This window comes from Brassica napus, chromosome A2, assembly GCF_020379485.1.
Source record: "Brassica napus cultivar Da-Ae chromosome A2, Da-Ae, whole genome shotgun sequence".
Classification (NCBI taxonomy): Eukaryota; Viridiplantae; Streptophyta; class Magnoliopsida; order Brassicales; family Brassicaceae; genus Brassica; species Brassica napus.
The window spans coordinates 14,514,536-14,530,853 of NC_063435.1; the positions used below are offsets into that span (position 1 = coordinate 14,514,536).

The following is a 16,318-nucleotide window of genomic DNA, read 5'->3' on the forward strand; positions in this document are numbered from 1 at the left end:
ATATATATATATATACCTAACATTTTATTAACTCTAATGTTTTTTTAACAAAATATAATTATTAAATTAGATATAAAATTCAAATTATTATAAATTATAAAATTTTAATATTTATATTAATAATCAATGTATTAAATTATGTTTTTTTGTTTCAAAGTTTTATTTTTATTTATGTGATGTAAATTTTGAATCAAAATCTTTTCTAATAGTAATAATTAAATTAGAAAATTTGTATTTGAAATTAAACACACATTATATTTGGGCTGAAAAGAAATCATGTGGCAGTGAAAAGATTATAAAAATCACAAATATAACACATTAACAAAATAACGATAGTCTAGGATGTTCAGTCCAGTAAAACCGAACCATTTAAAACCAAACCACAATATATGGATATGGTTCTGTATATTAAGCGATCAAATCGAATAAACAAAAAAAAATTGATTTATTCAGATAAATTAGTATATTCATATATATATTTTATAATAATATGTATTTGATCAATATTTCAAATAAAAATCAGAGAAACTGACTATGATTTTAGTCACTAAAATTATAAACTAAATATAAAATAAAAGTAGTGAAGATATTATCGGTAGATATGGTTATTATCAATTATTAAATAAATGTGATAAATATCATGATAGTGATAATGGTTATTAATTACCTTAGATATCATGATATATATATATATATCAAATGAAAAATAAATAATAATATCAATTAAACTAATGACTTATTTTAAAATTATGGAAAATATGACAAATAATCAAATTAAGTAAAATTATGGAGAATATCACAAGTATACAAATTTACTTTTTAAATAATAGTATAGATAGATTATGATTTCTGAAAGGGACATATCCGACGAAAAAGTAATTGGATTTACTTCTTTTTTAGGTTCACATATTTGTACTACACTACAAATGACAGCCCATCATGGATTCTTCTGACGTCATCGGTTGCGTATGTTACTTATGTTGTGAATTTTTATTATTTTCTTTAAAAATTAAAAGCGGAAGATATTTTCCCTACAAGTGAAAAATGAAGCCTTTCGCCCAAAATGAAACTAATCTTTTTTTTGTGGAAACGATGAAGTTTCTTGAAAACTACAAGACGACGCAATCGCTTTATTTCAAAACATTTTAGTGGACTGGCATTTTCTCTATATTTACGTTACTTGGTGGACTGTCATTTTTATGGTTCAAATGTCCTAACAATTTATGCTTTGAATGTTTAGTGCTGTCCCCACTGGACAAGGTATAAAACGCCATTTGGTTACCATTCAAGCAATTTTTAGTATTCTTTTTTAATTAAAATAAAAAAAGTATTAATACAAACAGCTTTTTGGTAGACCGCAACTGAAAATAAGAAAAAAGAAGTAAAGGTGCGGTTACATCATTCTTTAGTACTCTCTCTGTTTAAATATATTTGATGTTTTAGAGAAATTTTATTGTTTCATAATCTATAATGTTTGCACAAATTAATATAATTTTAGCTTTATCAAAAACTGTGTAACAAAAAAAAAACAAAAACAAAAACTGTGTAACCACTTGAATTTCTGTTATTTCTATTTATAATTAAATAAATTAGTTTTAAATTGTAACTCAATGATAATTTTGATAAAATATATATATGTTTTTAATACATGTGCGTTGGAGTAAAATATCAAATAATATGGAACAAATGGAGTTTTTTTTTCTGTTATTACCTTGTTTTATTATACTATATCCTATTTCTAAAGAAAATTAGTATAATTTTACAGAATATATTTAAATGTATATATTTTCTTGACAAAAAAATCTATATATTTTCTATTATTTACATACTCGTTTTACGAATAATGTCTTACAAAATTTGATTATACTAATTATAATATGATTGACTTATAAACTAAACTTAATTTATGATATTTTTTGTTATTCTTTTTACTTGCCTCACATTATAATATGTTATCTGATTTTAAAGACAAGAATCCTTATAATATACTACCTTCTCTTGTTAAAGATATATTTAATTTTTTCACATATATTAAATATACATTAAATCATTATCATAAAATATTATTTTCAACAATTTAAATTTTCAAGATAATTACCGCAATTATAAATTTTAAAATAAAATAAGATGTTAACTATAAAATCTCAGGAAAAGCATATTAAATTTCATATTTGATATATATAATATTTCTAAACTTAGTATTACTGATTTTTTATTTGTAAAATAGAAATATATTATATGTATCTAGTAGCTACACTGTTCATTATATGTGTCACCATTTATATTTTGTTTTGAATTGCTTATTTTAGATAAACCACAATTGTTATGCAATATGTGTTTTTCTTATGCATACCAAAGTTAAACTGTATCGCAGATAAATTGTACACAATATCTAATCTGCTTATCCCACACCGTTCAACCTGATGTTACCATTTGGAGCCTAAGACTATTTTTTTCCGGTTAACTGGATAATTGTAATCTCGCCAAAATCTTTCTAAAGAAGATGAATATTAAATATTTTAATTAAAAACAAAAATTAAATTATAAACATTCAAAATAGATAAAAATAAATTATGACCAATAAAATGAAAACAATTAAATTATAAAAACATATGGTAATCTCTCAACGCTTTATTATATTGTTATTTATAAGATTTAGAATCATATCATACATGAGCATGTTTTATAAAGAATCATTATTTGTAAATTAAAAATTCAGACTTAACTACAACTGAAAAGAAAACAGTATCAAAATTTATTTGAAGATCAGGAAAATATTTGATTTAAACGTGAAATTGGATTTTGAGATTTAACATTTTTGTTATAGTTTAAAGGATATATTAATATCTAATTACCTAAATACTTTCATTATTATAATGTATTCATGATATGGATTGTCTATTTCAAAATCAAAATGTGTTTCTCGCTTACTCAATACCGTCCTAGTGAACTGACATCGCTTCGGATCATGCTATGCTGCTTCGTACAATATATTTATATCATAGTCTAAACTCAATATTTAGTTTTATAAATATTTATTGTGTGTTTATTGCAAAATAATAATAAAAATATTTTATAAATACATGATAATTTCTAACAATAGAATTTTTTAAAAATTTTATTCTTTTTATTTATATTTAAATAATTTAAAGACATGTTAAATTCTTTATATTGATTAACAAAAAATATTTTAAAAGGACGGGATTGTCTATATTTAAATATTTCATTTTATACTTTAAAAATTGTACTTCAATTTTTATAATATTCTTTTAACATTATTTAATAGGTAGTTGAAAAAGATTATTTAATAATTGTTTTTATGATTTGGATTACCAATGTCAATCTTAAACATGTTTATTTTGAGAAAATAATTATTATTAATTTTGGAAAATTTAAATTGGACTTAATGAACGTTTAATATGAACAAATTATTTAGTATATAAGACTCAATATTTATCTAATGTTTTTGTAAACTTGGCTCACAAAAGTCAAGTACTTGATCTTAGAGCATCATTATCCTAAAGACTATTTTTAAGTAGTAAATGTGAGTTAAGATATTTAATTAAGAGATTTAAACATTTATGTGTTCTATTGCAAGTTTCTTAATTAAAAGTTCTTTAAAAAAATTATTAAACATTTTTATGATTTCGCCCAAAATGAAACTAATTTTTTTTTTGTGTGGCAACGATGGTTAGTTTCTTGAAACCTACAAGACGACACAATCGCTTTATTTCAAAACATTTTAGTGGACTGGCATTTTCTCTAAATTTAGGTTATTTGGTGGACTGTCTTTTTATGGTTTAAATGTCCTAAAGAATTTAATGTTTATTAAATCATTGTATATAATTTATTATCCTAAAATGTACAGAAAAATTCAGATTTTGCAAGATTTTCTTTTTTTGTGGTTGTATATTTTCTACGTTGTTACAGACTTTTCCACGCAAAAATTTGAGTTCATAATTTTTTCCAGTGTTCAGTGCTTGGCCATTCAGATTAGATAATTCAGATATGAAAAAAGTTGGTACCGTTTGGGTAATTCTGAATTTCAGATCGGATTCGTTTCGATAGGGCCTGACTGGTTCAAACGCAGCGGTTGCGGTTGCGGTTGCGGGAGTTTGTGGATGCGGGCGGTTGCGGTTTCTAGCGGTTTTAAGAGATTTGTACGACTGGTACTGCGGTTAAAAATTTGTGCGTTTGCGGGTGACTTATGACTGGTTAACTACCAAATGCGGTAACAGTCAAATAATAAATTAACAATATTTACATTTAATATAATTATAAAAATATCAAAAATCATAAAATTATAATAAATATAAAATTTATATTTAGAAAGTTATAATTTTAATTTTTGAAAATTTATTGAAATTGTTTTTATTATAAAATTTTATAATATTAATTAAAATAAAATAGATATATTTTAATATTTTCATAATTTTAATTTTAATTTTTTTATTAAATATTTATTTCTTTGTATATATATTGTTTTAAAAAAAAGAAAAAAATTTTACCCTCCCGCAACCGCCCGCAACCGCAAACGCTAGCTGGAGCCAGCTTTTGAATTTATGAGATTCGGAGCGGTTTGAAGCGGTTTAGAGCGATTTGAGTGATTGTTGCAAACCGCCGACAACCGCTACCGACCGCAAAAGCTGCGTTTGCGGGTGGTAGCGGGAAAACCAATCGCCACCTTATTGTTGGAGATAAACTTACACATGTCTATTAAAAATCAAGTCCAAAATCAGACCGGGTCCGTTAGATAATATTGGTGACTCCACTAGAAAAAAAACGTACTATTCTATTAGTAGATTTTTAAGTGGGATATTTGTATGTCTACCTGACAACAAACAATAGAGAAGCAAGAATCGAGATTCTAAGAGGTGTTTTATTGATCGCTTGAACAAAAACTATAATTTTTGGGGTATAAATTGTGGCTTTATTCTCTAAACGTCGATCCATTGTTTGAGGGTTCGGGGTAAGTTTTCTCATCTATAATAAACCTTTATGTGATTTTTGCATGTTGTGTGTTTGCATATATATAACGTAAAACTAATGTTTGGTCTGGTTAACTGGTCCGTTTTTTTTTAAAGATGAATATTAAATATTTTATTTAAAATCAAAAATTAAATTATAAGCAGTCAAAATAAATTATAAACAATAAAAATGAAAAAAATAAAAATTATAAGAACACATGGTAACTTCTCAACACTTTATTCTATTGCTATTTATAGGATTTATAAGGGATCATTATTTGTAAATTAAATTTTCAAACTTAACTACAACTGAAAATAAAATAAAAACAAAACAGAATCAAAATTTATTTGAAGATCAGGAAAATATTTGATTTAAACGTGAAATATAAAGCATTCCAAAATTATCCATATTGGATTAGGTTTTATTTTCTATATTGATATTCAAAGTCAGGTTTTATTAATACCAAAAACAAACAAATCTGGATGGAACTACATGGCATGATGTTTTTTATTTTTTTTATTTAAATACAAAATCATTTTCCAAATTCTAATGCATCCCATCGGTAATTTTTGTACACTCCCCTTAGTTTTGAACTTTTGATTAAGTCATAAATACAGATACAGACACAAATACAGATACAGATACAGATACAGAAAGCAACATTGAGTTTTTGACTGGTTTACATTATGCGAATTGACTCGCTTAATTGTTTCTTTTGATAAAATAAGTAAATATTATATTGATATAATTAGGGTAAGAAGACCAGATTTTTTACTTCAAATGGGAAAATCAAAATTACTAAGTCAAATATTCAAGGAACCATGTGATACAAATGAATATATTGCCATAAAAGATGAACCTACAAAAATTAACATTTATATAAAGGTCGACTAAGTCGAGTGCTTAATTACAAACCTCTAAGAAGGCTCTAAACAGTAAAGAAATCAACCATTCGCCATTTCAAAACCCTCTTGATATTCAATTATGAACCCTTTGAAGTTCTTGTTAATCGTTGTGGCCATCTTGGTGGCCTTATGTCCAGCAATAGTCCAATCTCGACAAATAAAATGTGACCAGGTTGGTGAGAATTGCATCGAGGATGGAGAAGAGACCATGAAAATGAGATTAGGTTTGGATGTGAGCCGTAGGATTCTCCAAGCCACACGATATATAAATTACGATGCATTGAAGCACGACGTACCAGCTAAACAACATGGTCAAGAGGACCGAGCGGATAACACATATCGTCGAGGTTGTACTCTCGCTACAGAATGTTATCGGCTTACGAATTAAACAACAGGAATACTAATTTTTATTTTTAGTGCAACTCAGAAACAAAATATAGTTTTTTTCCCTTAGTTTACATTTTCTGTTTATGTATTTTTATTACCTTTGATTGGTATCTTCAATAAAATTGAAAAGTTTATTACTATTTTCAATAACATCTAATTCATTGATTCACATAGCTAAAAAGGGCAATTGTATATATAATTAACCGATCTAATCATTTCTACCATCGATTATTATGAATTCAGAATTGAGTAACAAAATACCAGCTTCAGATTCTTAAGATTTAAACATTGGAGTATTAAAACGAGCTAGATAGTTGAGAAAGAATTGGTGAAAGGATCGACTATTTTTCCTACATTTATTTTTAACCAAAACAATAGAAGGATAATTTCTATTGTACAGTAATAAACTCCCTCCCAAACATATGACTTGATCCAAAACTCAACAATGAAAATCAAAGGCTAGAAAGCAGTAGCGCTCACAGTAGATATTTCTCGACAACTGTCCGGCCAAACTTCTCTTGAACATCCTTTGGCGTTTCCACCTGACAAATATGAAATGAGGTTCAACTAAAATCTCCTCTCTTTAAAAAAAAATGATTCTCCTGTCATATAGCTCAAGACTACTTACCGCATTCAACGCCTTCAAAACTGCTTTAACTGTGTTGTATGAATTCCTTGAACCAATCACCTGAAGAAAATTGGCTTTTATTAAACCAAAATTGAAATGAAAACAAAAATCCAGTGTTATAACAGGATGAAGCAAAAATGCACCTTAGACTTGATGTTCTTGAACCCCGCGAGGAGCAACATTGTTTTCACAACTCTCCCAGCTTTCATTCCGGTAGTTGTTGGTGCAGGCCATAAATATAACTAGTAGCAGATTCAAGTTTATAAATAACATAAATATAAAGTGGCAAGAATAGATCATGCAGTCAAAAGGGGACTCAAACAAATACCTTAGTTTTCTTGTAAGAAGTCTGTATTGCATGTGCAATGGTGTGCTCCTCATGACGTTCTATGTAATGCAGGTTCTGAAAGCATTTCTCATATGCCTGTTCGGTAGTTGTTAGAAATGAGACCATGAGAACTATCTAAAGACAGGATCTACAAAGATGTATAACGGCATCATCACAAAACAAGAGTGGAATACACAAGGTTTTTGAAGTTATATGTTCTTCGGTCAATTCAAGAGAAATCGATGCACAAGTAAAGACATTTATGCACATGTCAACCAACCTAAAGTGGAACATAAGCTTTTCACTGGTATCGGCATCAAGGAAGGCGAACTAAAGACATTTATGCACAAAAGAACACTACAGAGTAAAGTTAATTTTTGAGGCATAAACTAAAATTACCGACAACTCAAGCTTATAGAATATCTCTCATATCCTCAACGTTTAGCAGAACAGAGAAAAGCAAGAAGAAAAAACACAATTTAGCTTCCCATTGTATCAGAATCACTTAATTGACTATCTTAGCTACAACGAGATCCTGCCATAAGTAACATAGGTACAAAGTGTCGAGACCACATAAGACGCGTAGTCTTCGCCATTCATTCTAGATGACAAATGGTAATGTGAGATTTACCTTCTGCATTGCAGATTGGCCGGTTTCGGCTTTTGCTTTTGCATACCCGATGACACCTTCGTAGTTCCCGCATACCATCAACGCAGTGTATCTTTCAACCCTGCCACCCTAAAGCACAAGTTTCTCTTTTGTAGCCGAGCAATTGAATTAACAAAGAGAAATGACAACTGAATTAAAGAGAGACAACTATACCTTTGTGACCTTGGCAACTTTTTTAACATCAATTACATGCACATCGTATCCCTGCAATAAAAAAGAAGAAGAAATAAACCTGATCAGCATAAGAAATAGTGAAGAAAGTATGCCCTTATTATTTTTTCATGATTAATTATTTTGGTGATTAATCGAGTGAAAAAATGGATGCCAATACGCACCCAGTTCACGAAAACAATATTTCACAACATAATTTTACCATTGAAGCTTTAACTTATTTAAATAAAATAAACAAATGTAGCTATTAGACCACTGTCCCACTCATACGTATTTAACAACATAGCATATGCAATAAATATACAGCAGGGTGGAACCAACACCAAGAATGAAAATCTTTAGCTATGAAATTCTTTAAAACCAATGTACAACACTACTACTGTTTGACTATTTCCTGTAACAGAGATCATAACGAACTATTATGTCAACTAAAAAGTGAGAATAAATGGAGAATCAAGTTACCTTTCTGTATAAAGGTTGTCTTTTCTTCTCAGTCAAAGCATTTCTCTCCTCAGCCAGATCTCTAATCTCCTCTTCCAACCGCTTCCCCTTCTTCCCGAATGTATGATCAAGCTCAGAAAGCTTACTTTCAAGTTTCTTGTCAATGGCATTCAGCTTCTCCAGCAGAATATCATCCCTTTCTTTCATGTCATCAAACTCCTCTTCATCATCATCATTATCGTCCTTGGCGCCATCTGCTACAAGACGCTCTTCCTTCTCTTCTCCACCACCTTGAACATTGTCCCGCTCGATGACCCCATAATTTGCTGGGTTGTTCGGGTCAAAGGCCTCCTTCCACTCAACCAACCTCATCGCTCTGTTTATCTTCTGCTGGAGAATGAACTTGTCTTTCCCTTCAGCTACCTTCAACCGATTCATCAGCTCGCCGATGACTCTGTACTCAGGTGCAAGTTTGAAATGTTTCTCCTCAAACTTGTCGAGTTTGGTCATCCACTTGTAGGCCTCATCGAGCGTCTCCGACTTGGTGAGGGTCTGAAGAAGCTCTTTATGCCTCTGGAACTTCTTGTTGAACATGTCTTCTTTCTTCCTTTCTTCGTCCCAATCAACTTCGTCAAGCTCGCTATCCGAATCCGACGATTCCTCGCGCCGGTTCAGCTCACCGTCGTCTTTCAAGTTCTGCTTCTTAAGCTTCTCTATGAAGGGCTCAATCCCGAGGTAATCTTCCTCGTCTTCGTCGTCGATGTCTTTGCAGTCCAGGCCTTGTCTCTGCCTCTCCTCTCTCTCACGCTGCTTCTCCTTCTCCACCTCCGCTAGAAGATCTCGCACCACTCTGTCCGCTTCCGCCGGGGACATTGTGGTGGCGGAGGAGAAACGGTGGGTCTGCGACGAGATCCATGGCGTTTTTCTTATGGGAAATGCGGATCCTGAGGCATCGAGAGTGGAGATTTGACGGGAGAAAGAGGATTTAGGGTTACGGCGGAGGAGAAGACGGGTCCAGGAAGAGGCGCGGGTTCGGAAGGACATGGTTCAGTCCAGTGGGGTTCCCTTCCCTTTGGTGGAAATGGAGGAGAGAGATGTTAGGAAAAACCTCTCTGCCATTTGTTAGGGTTTTTCTTACCATTGGGCTTCACTCTTAGGCCCAATATGGTCAATTTGACGCCATAAAGTTTACTTGGGTTTCGGGGTTAATTTTGTGAAAATCAAATGGCTATAAAATATGCAAATGGTTGAACTGGATAAATTTATGCGGACTAATATTTTTAATAAACTTTAAAATTAGTTTTTTTCTTCTTAATATTAGATGTATGGATTATTGTTTGAGGTTATAGCTTCATATAGTAAAATTTATTATTTTTTATTTGAAAGTTGAAACCATAACAATTAGAGAAATTAGTTTTTATTTGAATTGTTGGTTTTAAATAAGTGTCTCCAATGGGAGAGAAAACCCTAATAATTTAGATTATTCGGTGTTTGTGTTTTGAATCTTTTCTGTCATTGTAGATTTCCGCCAGGAAGATAACGTGTATGTAAGACCATCATCAAAACACCTGATCCTCGTCTGATCACCGGTGGTCTAATACATGTAGTGTACATAATAAAACACATGGTGGCACATACTAAGAGTTTCCATGAACAAGAGGAGTATGAATGAAATAGAGATAGATGAGTAAGTTACCTGAAGCCAATATTACATCACTGTCTTTGTTTCTCAGCTCAGATTACATAAGAAGCAAGGAAGATAGAATAAAGAGAGTATTCCCCTTTTGTTCCCTGTCTATATACAACATTCACAGTCGCTCTCTCTACGGCTCTCATGTAATAAAAATGTACAAAAACAAAATCAATTCTTGAGGATCATTGCCTCCATTTTACTCTTCCTTGCTGCGTGTTTTAGTTTCTCGAGCGCCACAAGCCCCACCTGTCTAACCCTCTCTCTCGATAATCCTATCCTGTTAATTAATTTCCCAACAATAAAACATCAAATATCTTTGTCTGATGGTGATACAACCGATGGGTCAAAAAGAGGCTTAAGGTTGAATACATACCGTTTGCTAATGTCTTCCCATGTGAGACATTCTTTGTCTAGACCATAGTATAACCTAATAATTTCCCTTTCCCGTTCTCCAAGTGTTGCACTTATAAGCTTGCTCACTTCATCCTGCAGTTATATCATCAAACTTCAGTGAACTAAAATAAATAGAGTACAATTTTCATAAAAACACACACACACAACCAGAAGCATATAAAATGTAACTTCAGTTATGACTGTTGGTTTTACCTTGAGTGCCCACTCATCGTACCCGTGCCACGGATTGTTCTCCAAACGATTATCCGCAATGTACTGAGAATATTAGAACAAATCAGCCAGAATGTTATATACTCATGGAAGGTGAAACTAAAACTGTCGTTTTGTTGAAGAGAATCAGAAACAGAGACTCACGCTGTGGTGGGTTTCTCCAGGGAGACCGTTCAAAGAAGGGAATGCATCTCTGTCTAGGGAAAATATTTTGCTTACAGCCTGCAAGTTTTCGAGTGCCAAGAGCATTAGCACAAAATACACATTGACCTCAAAAAAAAAGAAAGTTACATGTTTTTTTTTTTAAAATAAAAAAGTACCTCTGTTGCATTTCTAACTTTCTTCTGAGACATATTTAGTGACTCTGCAATCCGCTGGAAACAACAATAAATATAAACACATGAGATACACGTAGACAAGGAGGATAAAGCCAGAATTGTTGAAATGTTAAAGAATATGCTTACATCAATGGAGGGTGTGACTCCTTTCTCTTGAAGTCTAAGCTTTGCGTTTCGGATTAGACCTAGCCTTTCATGCAGGTGAGTAGGCAACCTCAATGTTCGTGAGTTGTCCACTAATGCTCTTGAGACACCCTTTTGATTAGAAATTTGAAACAACAAAAAAAAGCATCAGTTTTTGCTTTCAAACAGCAAAAAAGAAAAAAAACAGCAGAGATGAAGCGCTATCCTCCTCACCTGTCGAATCCACCAGTATACATAAGTTGAGATTCTGAAACCTTTGGAAGAATCAAATTTCTCTATTCCCCGCAAAAGTCCGATAAGACCACCCTTCAGAGTTAGGAAACAGAAAAAAAGAAAAGAAAAACTTGTTCAGAGAAAAAGTTGATGGAAAACAAAAAGAGAGATTTGGAAAATATATACCTGAACAAGGTCAGACATTTCTGCTCCCATATTATCGTAACGCTGAGCAATAGACATAACCAAACGAACGTTGCTCATAGCTAACTTCTCCCTAGCTAGATTACATTCCATCAACCATGCCTGCAGCTCGGCACGAGATATCTTCAAGGATACTGCAAGCTGTTCATCAGAAGGCTCACACCCTAATCTATCCTTCAATCTAATAATGTTTTTCCCACCACACAGATAACAATCAATTTAGTCTTTGCATTTATCAATAAATAAATAAATAGTTTTATAATGTAAATACCTTGACTTATGCTCATCAAGACGAAGGCCAGATTTGATTTTCTTGGACAAGCGCACGACTTCAGTGTGACTAAGAACATCGTCACTTATGACACCCTTCACATAACCACCCTTGACACGGTTGTTTTGGAACAAGTCTGAATTAACCACTTTAATATTAGTTTTCTTCTTAGCACCCATTCTCCTTTGCCGAGCTGAAATCCCTGAACACGTCACCAGAATCTTCTTCTTCTTCTTCTCAAAGGAAAGATTCCACTGTTTTTCTAACAAAGACCTCTGCAGCAACAAGAGTGCCTCAACGGTGTCATCATCCTCGTACTCGTGGCTTTCCTCTTCCAATTCCTGATCAGATCCAGGAGGTAGCCATTGCTGCACAACATCCACGCTCTCCTTAAGAGCCTTGGCAGATTGTGTGTGGCGACTTGATGAGTGAAAGCTAGGACTGTAGTTGGATGATGATGATGATGATGATGTCTTTTTCGCAGTGATTCCACTTCTTGTTGAAGCAATATGGTAGTAGTACTGTGATGAACAAAGATCATTTACAGATAGAAATTTCTCGGTGACGTCGGAGTAGTAAAAGGAAGAACTCAACAGTCTTTTCCCTGCGTTGAGTCCTACAACAGCTGTTGTGGCCATCATCCCATATACTTAACAATACTCTTTCCCTCAATTCATCAACTCTTCACTCCTCAAGATCAACCTTCTTCTTCTTCTGCTAACAAAAATATCAAACACTTTAGAAAATGATTATATCCGGCAAAAGAAATGGTTCAATTCATCACAACTATCGAAATTTGACTAAACCTTTAAAACCCAAATCCAAAAACCATGATTCATTCAAGATCAACAGAACGTTTCAAAATTTGGCATAAAGAAAAGAGTTCAGTAAGAAATCAATGTAATTACATTGGTTATCTCCTTAAGAGACAAGGATTATAGATCAAACTTAATTTGGCTCACCTGAAACAAAAAAACTTTGAAAGTCTGAGAGAGAGGAGGGTGTGTGTGTGTGTGTGGCACAGACGAAGCGAAATGGCTTCTATTTTTTTTTTCGTTTTATTTTACTCGCAAGAGAGGTTATTGGTGGCCTAAGATTTTGTAAGAAATAAAGAAAAAGGATATATGGTGAAAAATATAATTATTAGGAGAGGATATTTAAAAGAGATATGGGTTGAAGCGATAGGATTGGTGGAAGCAGATACTGGCTCCATGTTTCTGTGGTCGTTAGCCTACTCTCTTTCCTTTCCTTTACATTTACTATTTATTAGTTTTATATGCTTTTTTATCCTTTTCTTTTTATTTATTTTATTTATACTATTACAAATGATCTTTATAAAAAAAGTCTACAATACAAGATGTTGTATCTATTTATTAAAAAGTTAACATGCCTTATTTTATTTGATATTTATCTTAATCAATCAAAAATCTTTTTATATCTATATATATTATATTAAAACAAAAATACATAACCTTTTTTTCATATGTGATTTTTGAGTTAATATATAAAATGTACATTTTATTTATCTATAATATCTCAAAAATAACTCCACATTACTTCTCTTTTACCTGATATATTAAAATTGATTGTGCCTTTACTTAGCCTTTTGTCGGCATCATATCTTATATATTAAAACATAAGTTACAATCTTGTTTCATGCGTGATTTTTTTTTTTTAAATGGATCTAATAGACAAATTTCTAGAAAATCATGTTAAATTTAATCTCTAATCTTATCATTTAAATTTTGGACATACCAGGAATTTTTATTGGGATATCAATAATTAGATTTAAAGAATAGATGATCCATTAGATTTATAGATTATATAAATTAAATAGATATAATTTAATGTTTTAATACTATACCTCCATATGTTAAATATTTAAATATTTATCGATGTTAACTTTTAAAATTATAAAGTTTTTTTTTTGTTTTAAAATAACAAAAATCTTATTATCTAACAATGATTAATCTTTACTACATTAAACCAATGAAAACAAATTTTAAACTATATATTTTATTTTAAAAATTAAACAAAAACTAAATGTTTAAATATTTACTCGATAATATAAATTTATGAAGCGAAAAGTTTAATTTCTTAAGAACTTTCTAAATTTGTGAAATGTTACAATATCTTTGAATATGACAATAAAAATATTTTAGTAATCTTTATACATATAGTTACGATTTTAATAAAGAAATAATTATCCGAAAATATATATATAGAAGAAGATACAAATACATGTGAAAGTTTTAAACAATCTATTCAATGAGAAAAATATACTGTAAACTTATTATGTTTAAAAAATTGATAGACAGATATATTATAATATATACCAATTTAAAATTGAAAACAAAATATTTATATAAAAATAAATGAAAAAAATATGTGCGGTTGCGTGGATCGAGATCTAGTCTTATATATTAAAAGAGAAGTCACAACTTTGATTCATGTGTGATTTTTTAAAAAATAGACCTAATAGACATATTCCTAAAAGGTCATGTTACATTTAATCTCTAATCCTATCATTTAAATTTTGGGTCTACCAAAAAATTTTATTGGACTATCAATAATTGGATTTAAAGAATAGAAGATTTATTGGATTCATAGATAGTATAAATTAAATAGATATAATTTAATGTTTTAATATTATACCTCCATATGTTAAATATATAAATATTTGTCGATGTTAACTTTTTAAATTATAAAGTTTTTTTTTAAATGAAAAAAAATCATATTATCTAATAATGATTAATCTTTACTACCTTAAACGAATGAAAACAAATTTTAAACTATATTGTTTATTTTAAAAATTAAACAAAAACTAAATGTTTAATTATTTATTTGATAATATAAATCTATGAAGCGAAAAGTTTAATTTTTTAAAAACTTTCTAAATTTGTAAAATGTTACAATATCTTTGAATATGACAATAAAATAATATTTTACTAATCTTTATATTTATAGTTAAGATTTTAATAATGAAATAATAATCCGAAAATATATATATAGAAAAAGAATCAAATACATATGAAAGTTTGAAACAATCTATTCAATGAAAAAAATATACCGTAAAACTTATTATGTTTTAAAAATTTATAGACACATATATTATAATATATACCAATTTTTGAAAGCAAAATATTTATATAAAAATAAATGAAAACAAAAACCTGCGCGGTTGTGCGGATCGAGATCTAGTTATAATCTATTTAAGGAGTATTAGTGGGATGTGAAATTTTAATGATTATTAAGTTATTAAATTATAGTGTTATTGGTTAATGGATTATAACATTTTTATTAAAATCCTTTGTTCGGAACTACGCAATGCGCTAGTCGGATGGCAACTCAGGACCTAGCGGGTTATCAAAAAATCGGGGAGTACTTGGAGATTACGCGGGACCTAGTTTTAAATACAATTTAATATATTTATAATATAATTAGCTAATTTTAAACATGATGACACATGTTCTTAGACATAGTTATATAATTTTTTATATATAATTTTAAACAACCTCTTTTTGATTCGTCGAACATTTAGATTATGATGTGCTTGATACGAAAAAATCCTTAAATGAAGTAATTATGTATTTGTTTTGGGTTTGATATCTAATTATAATGATTTAGTATTGAATAATTACACAAAGTCTGTCAATAATGAATAAAAAATAATCAACAGTGTTTCAATTTTACATAGACGGAAAAAAAAACTTAGGCAGTCTAGGTGGGAATTAGGCGGTCTTACACGGGTCAATGCGGGTAAACGCCTAGCTACATCGATTTAGGCATATTCGCCGCGGTCAATCTCCGAACAACGCCTAGGCGGCTTCGTTTTTGAACATGGTTAAAATCTAGTGTTATTAGTTTTATTATTGTTAAATGACTTATAAAATCTATTGTTATTCAAAAATTTTAGTTTTTTATAATTCTATAACTCTATCAAATCTAGTATTGTTGAGACTTAAATTCTAGGCAGCTTTTACTGATAAAAATGTTTTTTAAAATTCTTTGCATATAACCTCTAGATTCGTAAAATCATTACACTAGCATATTTTGATAGACTTTGTAAATATGAAAAACTTTTTACAACTATTTAGAAATTTAACAAATCTCTTGATTCTGAGAAACAACCAACTCTACAAAAATTATACTCCCACTAACCCCTCCCTAAACTTTGTTATCTTTCTTTTAGCGATTATCAGTTCAACCTTCAGATATTTTCATAGTCTTTATGATCTGTTGGATTTTATTTTCCGTGATTGATAACTTGCTAGCTATTGAGTTTGATCTCTTTTTGTTTTGAGTTTTGGGTCTTTGATACTACAACCTTTTT

At 30.3% G+C, this 16,318-nt stretch overlaps 3 protein-coding genes across 5 annotated transcripts; 1 reads left to right on the top strand and 2 right to left on the bottom strand.

The window, feature by feature from the left end:
* Positions 1 to 5,801: 5,801 nt before the first annotated feature.
* On the top strand, positions 5,802 to 6,334 carry LOC106418640 (protein RALF-like 14). Its single transcript, XM_013859387.3, has one exon. It carries the CDS (start codon positions 5,953 to 5,955, stop codon positions 6,259 to 6,261), a length of 309 nt encoding a protein of 102 aa, XP_013714841.2. The 5' UTR covers positions 5,802 to 5,952; the 3' UTR covers positions 6,262 to 6,334.
* Positions 6,335 to 6,505: 171 nt separating this feature from the next.
* On the bottom strand, positions 6,506 to 9,599 carry LOC106408627. Its single transcript, XM_048756217.1, has 7 exons — positions 8,520 to 9,599; positions 8,040 to 8,090; positions 7,848 to 7,955; positions 7,217 to 7,312; positions 7,032 to 7,130; positions 6,889 to 6,948; positions 6,506 to 6,802 (listed from the first exon to the last, which is right to left on the bottom strand). The coding sequence occupies exons 1-7, from the start codon at positions 9,540 to 9,542 to the stop codon at positions 6,737 to 6,739; spliced, it is 1,503 nt and encodes a 500-aa protein (XP_048612174.1). The 5' UTR covers positions 9,543 to 9,599; the 3' UTR covers positions 6,506 to 6,736.
* Positions 9,600 to 10,163: 564 nt separating this feature from the next.
* On the bottom strand, positions 10,164 to 13,120 carry LOC106390364 (RNA polymerase sigma factor sigA-like). 3 transcript variants are annotated; one of them, XM_013830819.3, is made up of 10 exons: positions 12,948 to 13,120; positions 11,986 to 12,699; positions 11,697 to 11,895; positions 11,511 to 11,603; positions 11,280 to 11,408; positions 11,136 to 11,189; positions 10,960 to 11,037; positions 10,798 to 10,860; positions 10,565 to 10,677; positions 10,164 to 10,468 (listed from the first exon to the last, which is right to left on the bottom strand). In XM_013830819.3, exons 2-10 carry the CDS (start codon positions 12,624 to 12,626, stop codon positions 10,360 to 10,362), a joined length of 1,479 nt encoding a protein of 492 aa, XP_013686273.2. In that variant the 5' UTR covers positions 12,627 to 12,699; positions 12,948 to 13,120; the 3' UTR covers positions 10,164 to 10,359. The 3 variants fall into 3 exon arrangements, with proteins under 3 accessions (XP_013686273.2, XP_048612186.1, XP_013686267.2); XM_048756229.1 differs by having other exon boundaries at positions 11,986 to 12,702; positions 12,948 to 13,109; XM_013830813.3 differs by having other exon boundaries at positions 12,894 to 13,088.
* Positions 13,121 to 16,318: the final 3,198 nt, after the last annotated feature.